This window comes from Cydia amplana, chromosome Z (assembly GCF_948474715.1).
Source record: "Cydia amplana chromosome Z, ilCydAmpl1.1, whole genome shotgun sequence".
NCBI classification, from domain to species: Eukaryota; Metazoa; Arthropoda; class Insecta; order Lepidoptera; family Tortricidae; genus Cydia; species Cydia amplana.
In genome coordinates this window covers 18,383,899-18,395,901 of record NC_086096.1, presented here as the reverse complement: position 1 = coordinate 18,395,901, position 12,003 = coordinate 18,383,899, and the positions used below count along the sequence as shown (strand labels likewise).

At 37.2% G+C, this 12,003-nt stretch overlaps 1 protein-coding gene and 1 long non-coding RNA gene across 12 annotated transcripts in view; one reads left to right on the top strand and one right to left on the bottom strand.

Annotated features, from left to right (window-relative positions):
• The window catches only part of LOC134660854 (uncharacterized), an 848,341-nt gene that overhangs the window by 605,488 nt on the left and 230,850 nt on the right, over positions 1 to 12,003 (top strand). The window lies entirely within an intron of this gene.
• Positions 2,875 to 12,003, bottom strand: part of LOC134660838 (hepatic leukemia factor) — a 132,909-nt gene continuing 123,780 nt past the window's right edge. For all 11 annotated transcript variants that reach the window (XM_063516681.1, XM_063516677.1, XM_063516678.1 and 8 more), the window contains 3 exons: positions 6,120 to 6,257; positions 5,674 to 5,817; positions 2,875 to 5,386 (listed from right to left, as the gene is read on the bottom strand). In XM_063516681.1, coding sequence (XP_063372751.1) covers positions 5,731 to 5,817; positions 6,120 to 6,257 — 225 coding nt within the window. In that variant the 3' untranslated portion in view covers positions 2,875 to 5,386; positions 5,674 to 5,730. The remainder of the gene's footprint in view (positions 5,387 to 5,673; positions 5,818 to 6,119; positions 6,258 to 12,003) is intronic.

Genomic DNA, 12,003 nt, shown 5'->3' with positions numbered 1-12,003 from the left:
AATGTCTGTTTTCGCTGACGAATTAACAACCAACGACTTGGTGGGCCAATGTGTACACATTTTTTCCATGTATAAATATTAGGTACCTACATTCATCAATAATTAATTGACAACATTTCAATACATGTTCACAACCTATACTTACTTATGTAAAACGTATGTACCTACACAGGTACCTACTAGGATATACAGGGTGCTTCCTGTAACAGGAGCAATAAATTAAACTGTAGGCTGTACTCCTCAAACTGACCAACATTTGTTCAGCAACTTTTGAAAATAACTCATGTTTTGATTTTTATTACACTTTTAAGTTTATTCTAAGACGAAATGTATTGCAAATTTTGCTACGTTTAAAGCGTGACAAGCAACGTCAAACACACTGATGTCAGCGTACATTGAAGGCAATATTTATTTTGTATGAAAAAGAGGAAGTCTAAAGAATTCATAATTTTTAAAAGTTGCTGAACAAATGTTGGTCAGTTTGAGGAGTACAGCCTTTAGTTTAATTTATTGCTCCTGTTACAGGAAGCACCCTGTATTTATCAACTGTCTTTTTACATACATTGCGAAAATGTGTAACCAGGAAACGGTACGTCATGAGTCATGACGACGGTGGTATTTAAGTATATTTCGATTACTACCGGTTGTCAATGTAAGTATTTACTTACCTACTTCATGAAAATTTGTTGAGCCCCAGACTAATTCGAACAGGTACATAATATGTACAAGTAATTGAAGGGATGTTTACAAAAACAACAACTGACTACACTGGCTGACACCTGAAACGATTAACAATGTTCTTTAAAAAGTGTCAACCGCTTTAAGCAGTTATGTTGTTTTTGTAAACATCCCTTCAATTGAATGAGAAAAGATATATTATTTGGAATTAAATTGAGTCAATGAATTCTTAGCGGTATCAATAAATGGTAATGAGTTCCCAAGGTCACTCATTAAACTGTCAAAAAATTATGTTAACATTTAGGATTTTCTCCAGCCACCGTATTCACATTTACAACATATTTTACTTGATTAGTTTTGATACTTAGTTATTTCTTTTCATCGATTTTTATTATCCGATGTTTGTTAACTAAAATTAGGATGTCAAGATAACACACGGGTACCTTTACAAATAAAAATAAAACCTTGAAATGTAATTTACATTCGATCTAGTAGATGACATAAAAAAATGTTTTAATTGTTACTGAAATGTTGTCAATATACAAACCGTAATTATGGTTTCATTAACAGTCCATTAACAGATATGTTAAAATATTTACCTAATTTATATGAATTATAAATAAATGTAGATAATTTAACAATAACTTTGTACCATACATTAATAGTACTTATACCAGAGTTTAGACAGCTTTTACTTTATAATGTAGATGACTTGCAATCGTTGCAATTCATGTTTTTTTATCAGTTGCATGGAACAACCTAATAGACGACACATTTCCAAACCGATCGCTAATATGAGCTTGTGACTTTTTGTATAAATAAAATATACAAAAAATTGTATTCCGTTTTTTCATAGGTCCTTTAAATATACCTACAACCCACTACTTACTCACTGTGTTGACACAGGAATTTGAAACTCGAGTCACAAATATTCTATTTGGCTCTGGTCGATGTTCGCCCTCTCGCCCTTATTGTATACTGTCAGCTGATTTGATTCCTAGGCCACTAAAGAACCATGTCTCAATGAATCAATTTGTTCTTCTTCTATGACAGTGCTTATTGAGTGATGTATGTCATGTTATGTAGTAGTTAAGCGACAGGGTTATACATAGAGTGGCCTAGGAATAAAATTAGTTGACTGTACAATGCAATGTATTATTTCAACAATAAAGATTTCAACGGACGGAAGACTGAAATGGAAACCTGACAAACCTATATTTCTAGGTACCTCTGTAGCGTACCTACTTTGTTTACTAAATGTGATAAAAGAAAACTATGTATATACCTACTTGTTTTATATAAGACGTGATTAATATCCATTATTAGGAAGAGACTTACCTACCTACTGACAGCAGTTCGAATAAAAAGTGTTAATTGACCTACCTACGCCTCGTATAATATGTTTAAGTATGAATATTTGGAGCCACGTAAATAAGGCTTGTTCTCTTGTGTCAGAGGCTAAGATGTTTTTTCGGTCACTTGACCAGTGAAGCAAGTAAGATACGTGCTTAAATAAGTCATAAACATCTTATGATACGAGTAGACCTACTTACATGGCCGCAAATGTTCTTTTTCTAATTTTGGGTATGAGAATACATCGCATCTACGTGAAGCGATTGCGTTACCTATAGATGTTGTTCATGTTAATTGCTGTACAGTTTCAACGATTGACGATGTGCACGCGACTATCAAACTCTTTATGATGCAAACGGGTCATAGGTATATACAACAATTATGTTTACGTCTCTCCTGTCGACGTAGGTACCAAAGTTAAAAACTGTAAAGCCTATTTTTCTGGTTGAACCATTATCTGCTGCATAAAGTTGTGGAACTAAGATGAACATTATTGTCCAAGGAGTGACAACTTTGGTTTTAAAATTTGTGAATGACCCAAACTCAGACTGAAAACAGGCAGAAGTGCGGTTAAATAAGGATAATGAAAACTCACGGTTTGTGCAAGGTACTTATATCACGATTTATTACATAAAACACCGATTTAGGAAATATACCGACAGCAGATCAAATCATTAGATTCGAGGCTTTGAGCTCGGTACATCACTCGTATGATCAACGATTAACATAATCAATAAATTAACGTAGTGGGCGAAACGAGCGCTCCTTGCCCGCGGTCGGGGCGCCGCGCCGCGCCGCGCCGGCGAGCACGTGCGGACGCCGATTTAAATAAAAACGAACATAAATACAACAATTAACGTTTATTTCAATCCATAGAACCATATAAATTACGGTCAAACAAATACTACTCGTACAAGTAAATCGATATGGTTTTATGTTGTTGCAAAGGTAACAGACATCTACTTTTAAAAATAAAGTAGCCTCAATCGAGGATGTTTTACAGCAGGTTTATCAAATAAATAGAGTAAACGGGAAGAGGTGCGAGTAGGGCCGGATACAGTGCAGCGAGCGGACCTTGTCGGGAGGGTGGCGGAGGAGGATGTACGTGGTGAGGCGGGGGTGGGGCGAGGGTGGGCGCGCGGGGGAGAGGGGACAACGCGGCGGCGTTGCCAGGCGAGGAAAGCGGCGCCGGGGCAGCGCACGGCCGCCCCGCCCGATTCACTTCACGTACACTACACTTCTCTTAGCTTAGGTTTAAGTATAGCTAACTGTAATGTTCGTACATACAACTCCTTGTTATCACGACGCCTCGCGGCCGCTCCACACGACAGCCGCCATCCGCTGCGGCCTACAATTGCATAAGCGATGCTACCGGCGTGAGGCGCTGTCGAGTGAACCAGACTTAAAACTATCATATCAACTATACCCATGTTACAATTTTCGAAGAAACGTATTTAATAATATTATTATGTATGGATTTACAAAACCATTACATATATTGCGTATGTTAATGTATATTATAACAAACAAGATGGAGTATCAAATGCCGCACTGGGCGGCCAATTAACATTAGGTTCGTTACATATTATAATAATTATCATTTGATATGAAACAGTGCATTTCAAAAGTTCAACCGTCACACCTTTATAGAATCCCTCACTTGTAAACTTTTATAGAAAAAACATTTTATTGTTCTCGCTTTGTATCCATAAAATACTTTCAAATGCAACAACTTCTTAGTCTTAGTTTATAAACATTATTTTCTTCAATTCAATAAACATTCAATTGACTCATTTATCAACGACAAAAACCTACAAAAATATATATTAACATTAGCACGAGTCAAATAGAGTGCGGGGGAGCATCAAAGGACGCTTTCAGTGCATTGGGAGGCGCAGCTGGGCCACGGAGGCTGGCGCGCGACGTAGGCGGCGCGCCGGACCCGGCACGGGCCGGCGCCGGGCGCGTCACCCTCGCCGCGCCCGCCCGCGCCGACTCTACTCACGGGTCCTACCCATACGATACCATAACGCAAGTCCGTTTACAACTAAAAAAATATAAACTTTCAAAAACGTTAACAACTACAGCCATAACAAAAATAGACTAATAACAACTACGCTACGGAATCTACCAACTACTTAAAACTATCACTAAGTAAATTTGAAACGAAACTATAGTATTCGCTCACTACGTAAACGACAAAGGGTACGCATGTGATGCGTTAGAAGAGGCGATGGGCGCCAGAGCGCCACCGTGGGAGTTAATCTCTGGGAGCGGGCCTACGAAGCGAGCCGGTGAGACACCTGCGGCGCAAGAACGCGGGTGGCGGCCCCGGACGCGGCGCGGACAGGCTGCCTTCGTGCCGGAACCGAGGGACGGACGGGGAGCTTTCGGTAACATTTATAATACAGATTCGGAGAGGATCCGAGGTCCCGGACGCGGCCCGGGGCCGTCTCTGGGCCCCATTAAAACTACCTATATACAGACGCAGCCTCAAATTTGCGCATGCGTACGCGAGCCACTTGAGCAATCTAGCACGCGGCGGCCCGCAACGGTGCGCGAGCGTTCCGGCGCGGGCGCCGCGCGGTCCCTGCCGGCGCAATATAAATATTCAACAACATTAACTTATTACAATAATCCACATTCGGGTCGGAAAACATGACGCGGTGCACACTCGGCACCATACTTACAACAAACACCCTTCAAAAATAACAATTTGCCATAAAATTTTGGTCCGTACGTCGTTGGCTAACCCTGTTGAGTGACGGACACAGTCCGAATTGAAGGAATTAGAGACGACGATAGATCGGAGCGTAGCTCGAATGGGACTTTGGTTAACATTTTATCTATTAAACTAACTAGGTAAACTTACGGTAACTGCAATATTGATTAATCCTACGTAGCTTCAACATTTTGTGAGATAAGTAGTCCATTAAATATAACCTGTTACAGAACTTAAGGTGGACTGCCGATTCGCTATGTCATTGATTCCACGGACACGAACTAAAATACAGGTGTAAAATTCATTGTAATATTTTATACATAAATGGTCTAAAATTCTCGCAAACCAAATGTATCACGATCACTGAGTACCAAATCAGCAGTTTGGTGGGAATATTTATGTAGAATATAAAAAACTAAAGAATAACAATCGAACTGGCGAAACCAGATAGCTTTCTGGGTAACATGACGACAGGACAGACTTGTCAGACAGAGGATGACCAGAAGTTGAATTGAAGTGAGATGTAGCAGTCAGCACGGCGGAGGCGGGAACTGAAGAGGCGTCGCGAGAAGCAAGAAGAGTGTCCGCGGCCGGCGGAGCGGCGGCGGCGCGCGCCGAGGGTGCGCCTGCGACCTGCAAACAATTATTAAGTACATAGTATAGTAATAGGTTCAGAGAGCGGAGTTTTTGAAAAATCATACCTACTGCTTTTTTGATGATACGGTTGCCAAAAATTTTATTAGCAATCTTGAGGATTTATCCGCAATTTTATTTTTGAGGGAACTTGGCGATTACTTTTATATCTTGTTTTAATAAATAAATGTTTCATTGATAAGGCAAATTTTTGTTCATTTAAATAATTAATATCATATTGTTTTGACAAACACAGCGTTGAATGAGAATGTAAGAATGTTACATACATGTCGAGTGGCGTGTTTGTGCTATGCGGAGAGGTGCGGGCGAGAAGGAGCGTCCGCCTATACGTCCGCGTACTTGGATAACTTCTCGCGCAGGATGTGGTTCTCTTTCTTCAACAGCTCTACTTCTTGTCGCAACCCCATGTTCTGAAAGATCGGACAAAATTATTTAAGTTATGATTACACTCGCATTAAACAAACTAAAGGACAGAAATGTGGTCTTCATAACTTTCTATGCCCTGGCCTACGGGGCTTTAGGGCAAATCCACCACCTTAACGTTTTCGTTAGCCGACCGACTGTAAGCACTATAACAAAAATTTTAAATTCCAATGGCGGATGATACGATTGTATTTTCGATGCCCTGATCGTCCCGCAGACGTTGACTTTGATCTTTACATATTAAATAAAACAACAACAGTAATTCGAGTGAACAAGCCTAGACACTAACCTCTTTTTCAAGGTATCCGGCCCTTAGTGCGATTTGGTTCTCCTTCATGCGGCGCGCGTCGCGGGAACGCTTCGCCGCCATGTTGTTCTTCCGCCGGCGCGCCCAGTACTTGTCGTCTTTCAGGTCATCGGGCACGAACTGCCGACGACGTCGATATATGGTTAGCACGCCGCGCCACAAACTCATACAACCCTTCACCCGCCCGTAAAATACAACAACCATACAGAACCGACCGACAGATCCACCCGACTCGCCGTGGCTTCGTGCAGAATGGCGCACCTTGTGTGTCTAGCCTGGCTAATCAATCAACTAATGGACATTGGAAACGCGCCATTCTTCGGCAGTGACTTTTTTGTGATGTCGATTAGTTCTATAAGTACTTACTTACTATGTGCCAGTTGCACCAACCACGTTTAGCGGACTTATCAACGTCACTCAGCAGTGAGCTATGAAACTTCCCATACAATAGAATTTAGCGAACGCAGATGCACATGGTTTGGTGCAACCGACCCTTAATATGTTTGCATCAAGGAAAACAATAAATAAAATATGTACATATAATATGTTTTATATAGAATTGTAAGGAGGCATTAAACGCACTACATAAATATGCACTATTGGGTAGCAAAACGAATATTTTAGGCGACTATAGCAGATCCTGCAAATAATAATAAATAGTAAGTAGGATAAAAATGACTTTAAAGTTTTCTAATTTCATTCTAGGTGTTATTTAATAAGATGTTTTAAAAGGGGGGGTAACACAATTTTTTTATTTTATATTGAGTTGGTTCGTTAAAAAATCAAAAACAACATTATTCGTCATTTATTTTCACGAAAAATGGATTGCAGCCCTTTTCGTGATTTTAGTTATTTCATATCCTTGGATTATTAGGTATAATACGAATACAGATAAATTTCATTTATTGTAATGTTTTGGCTTTATTATCTAACATGCGAGAAATATCGGGCGAGAGAAGAATCAAGAAATATTGGCACTTCTATATATAATTGTTAAATTCGGTAATGCATTAAAATAAACTACTTTTGTTAACGCCACAATAACTACTTCGCCCCTCGCCCGAGTGAACACACTCAAACACTTGCTAACGCGAGTTAGTACTATAGCCATGAGGTTTCCAATTAGCAAATGGCATAGGAATAGGAACCGTTTGCCTTGAATATAGTCTTCTAGAGTATACGAGTACTTCAAAAAGCGGCCAAGTGCGAGTCGGACTCGCCCATGAAGGGTTCCGTATTTAGGCGATTTATGACGTATAAAAAAAAACTACTTACTAGATCTCGTTCAAACCAATTTTTTGATGGAAGTTTACATGGTAATGTACATCATATATTTTTTTTAGTTTTATCATTCTCTTATTTTAGAAGTTACAGGGGGGGGGACACACATTTTACCACTTTGGAAGTGTCTCTCGCGCAAACTATTCAGTTTAGAAAAAAATGATATTAGGAACCTCAATATCATTTTTGAAGACCTATCCATAGATACCCCACACGTATGGGTTTGATGAAAAAAAATTTTTGAGTTTCAGTTCGAAGTATGGGGAACCCCAAAAAATTTTTTTTTTTCTATTTTTGTGTGAAAATCTTAATGCGGTTCACAGAATACATCTACTTACCAAGTTTCAACAGTATAGTTCTTATAGTTTCGGAGAAAAGTGGCTGTGACATACGGACGGACAGACAGACGGACAGACGGACAGACGGACAGACAGACAGACAGACAGACAGACAGACAGACATGACGAATCTATAAGGGTTCCGTTTTTTGCCATTTGGCTACGGAACCCTAAAAACACAGTAACATATTTTGAATCTACATTGTGGTTACATCCATAGAACAATTAGGTACCTTAGGTATCTTACATAATCTTCTTTATACCTACTAATAAAATCTTGCTTACCTGTAATAGAATGTAAAGATTTATACCTATATGAAAGTAGGTACGTTTTTGTGTACTTCGAAACGTATTTATATTAAGTAATATGTATATAATATAACAAATAGTAAACTGAATAAAATAGTACCAGGTAGAATAATTGAAACCCCCGTGGCTACAGTATAAAGTTGTCGTCGTCACTACACTAGCGCGGTTTGACTCTGTGGCAGTGGTGTGATGTGAATAACGCTTATTTTTAGGCTTAAAGGCTCGAGCCCTCAAGACTCGTGAGTGATTCTCAAGAAAGTGGCATCGACAGGTTAAAGTTAATAAAAAATTTTTTTTGTATTTTTTTACTTTTAACAATGAAAAATATGTTTTACTACTTCAAGTACCCCAAATTTTCAAAAGGGAACGGAAAATGAAGAAGTTATTTTCAAGACTTACAATAACCTATACATTGAACACAGGTTAAAGTTAAGCAGGTTACAGTGAAAAATACATTCATTTTTATTTTTTCCCTTGAACGGATAATAATACGAATGTCTCACATTTAGCATAGATGAATAAACCTTCATACAATATTAAAATGATATTATTACATTAGGCCCCATACGAAATTCTTAAAATAATCGAGACAAGTTAAAGTTAACATTCCGTTACAAAACCCCAGATGTCTGCCTTTAACCACTTGTCTCTACGAAACTACGACACTTGGGTCATGATGGTACCCTACGGTGGTTAGCTTGATACTTACCTAATATTTTACCATAGTTATGATCTAAATAAATTTTTCTGTGTATGAGTCAGATGCAATACCGCGCATGTACAGGTTGGTACAGGTTAACAGTGAAAATATCCTTGGACAAACTTTGTGCGTGAATATTGTTGTAAAAAAATATATATAAGGCCTGTGCAAAGTACATTTTAAAAGGTATTGTTCATGTTATTATATAGCATGATATTTTATTTACATAAATTGTTGCTTATAAAATCTAAGGAACTAAAACTGGTAGAGCGATGCTTTTGGACAAGACAGGTTACAGTGAAAAGTGCTACTCTTTATTTTTTATAAATATAAGTATTAAATTTAAATAAAAATAATGACTTGGCCTCGATAAACATTGTTTTAATTTATCTAGATACATTTTTGTTTCATATAAAAAAGAGCAAATAAAGATACATTCAATTCAAAAACTCGATGACACTATTTTGAGAATCACTCCGTAATTCTTGAAGACTCGACTATATTTATGAATTGTATTTATTTATTTTACGCGTATGGATGTAAGAGATCGTCCTTGCCCCTTTTGAGGCGTTAAGTCTCAAGAGTCTTAAGGGTGCGAGTCTTTAAGTCTCAAAATGAGAGTAATTCACAAACTCTGTGGTGATCGCGAGTAGGTATACGCCACGGCTGCGGCGCGAAATTGTTTACTCCCATTTGAAAAACTGAAAACAGAAACCTTGAACGATGTATATTTCAATTCCGTGTATTTTAAAAAGTGAAGTGAAGTGGTTTTGATTACGTCTTGTAATACTAGAACAGGTGGAAATAAAGATGATTTTATCTTCTATTAAATAATAAAATAGGTGGAATACCTATTTTCAATTTGCTATAGTCATACTATAAACCCATCAGTTCCAAAAAGAGAGCTAGACTTGTTATACCCGCCACTATTAGTTAGGTACTTCATGTAACATTTAAAACGTACCTACTTTAGTTTATTTTAGACAAGTTCACAACATCATAGATCGTAAGTCTACCGTTACCTCTCCCGAACACGGTAAGATAGGCTCACGTAAATGGTCCTGGAAAATTTACACTTTGGATTAGAAAAAGAAGTATCTTTCTTCATAATCATATGTATATATAGTCACAGCAGATAAATTGTATAATACCATAAGTGTATCAGGTCCCAACCAACAGTAGTCAAATGAGAGTAAGCGATTTTGTTCAGCAGTGCTAGTTCCGGAAATGGATAGTAGTTATTTTGTAACAGTTGTGGTTCTTAAAAAAGTTATTTTCAATAAAAAAAAATGTAACCATATACAGGGCATGTATTAATCCAGCTTAATTCATACCAAAACTACAATAGCATGCATAAAAATAATTATTAGTCTAAATACTGCTCGGTAAAGCGTTAGTGCATTTGATGGATTAAGCATGCTGTATTGGAATCACAAGAGTTCCCTACACTATACCTCTCCTTCCTGAATCAAGTGTGTAATGTTATAGGCGTCCATGTTAGAATAAGCTGAGTAAATCAAGTTCCATCTGTAACTTTTGAAAATCCAAATACATATTACAACAAAGTGATACGCGGCGTTAATATTACAATTATTACTAATATTCCTCATGTATCATGGTTTCTTGATTCCTTAGCTTACCTATTTAGAACTACGTCAAATACCTGAAAGTTTTTAGAATATAAGTTACTGCACTTACACTATTAAATATTAGACAATCAGAATTTTTTTAAATGAACATGAAAAGCGCACGACAATTTCCGTGAGCACTTCTTGTGTTACCATTTCAAATATCGAGAAGGTTTTCTTACGCGTAAATACATGAATTTTTATTATGAATGGCATGAGTAACCGAAAGAGACATACGAAATTACGAAACCGATTAATAATGATAATACCAGTCTATACAGTAGCACGAGGGATAGGATTTATTATACAAAGATGACTTTTTGATCGAGCTTGTTGTAACTATGTATCTTCAAATTATTTTTCGTTCCAGTCGTATCCTCATTGCTGAGGGTCGTGATTACCACGGACGCAAACGGAATATATTCAAATTACCCGCAATCTAATAAGTAAGTAAGTAGTAAGTAAGTAAGTAGTATAAGTGATACAAAAACCGAATAACATGAACCTTGAAAATGTAAAAAGTATTATGTATAAATCATATAATGCTTCTTTTTATTGTATAATCGTATTCTAAGAACTTTCGTTGTTAGTTATCTATCTACCTACCTAAATATGTTTTACAACAAAAAGTTAATGTAAGTAAGTTTTGTGTGAATGTTTGGTTCTTCGCGTTATACATTTATTTCGGCACGCTGGCCCGACAACTTACAATATTTTCATACGCGGAATTATTTTAATACTTGGAAAATCGATATTTAATAAATGTTTTTTACGGGGTGTTTCCTGTAACAGGAGCAATAAATTAAACTGTAGGCTGTACTCCTCAAACTGACCAACATTTGTTCAGCAACTTTTGAAAATAACTCATGCATGTTTTGATTTTTATTACACTTTAAAGTTTATTCTAAGACGCAATGTATTGCAAATATTGTTATGTTTAAAGCGTGACAAGCATATCTTAGTGGGAATTGTGGTTGCACTTATTAATATATAAACCTATGTCCTCTTTTTGTATTATCTGCCTATGTCTGTTTTTTCCCCAATAAAGAAAATAAAATACTTCAAGAAAAATAAAAAATAAAGGCAACGTCAAACAGTTGAGGAGTACAGACTTTAGTTTAATTTATTGCTCCTGTTACAGGAAGCACCCTGTATATGTAATACCAAATATGCTTTTTACTATTTTAATTTTAATTTACTAGCAACTAAGTATCGCGTAGACAAAAACATAAAAGAGCTTTTGATAATATTTGAAGAGAAAGGAATTTCATTACAGGTAACTAAATTTAATAATTAGTAATTTATTGGTCGTTCCGCATTATGATCACAATTCAATGATAATAAGATAAGAAAAAAAAATCGGCCAAGAGCATGTCGGGCCATGCCCCGTGAAGGGTTCCGTAGTTACCATTCTGCCACATTATTAGGCTCAACGGGGGCTATAATTATACTAGTAAGTATCCCAACAAAAACATAAATGTGAAATGAGAGCCAAGTCCAATATTAAGAATATGTGTCGTTGTTGACTCGCCGACAAAATAATTGATATCTATATGGGTGCCAATGCCAAGTTCTGTGCTGTGTAGAAAATCCTGAAATTATAAAGGATT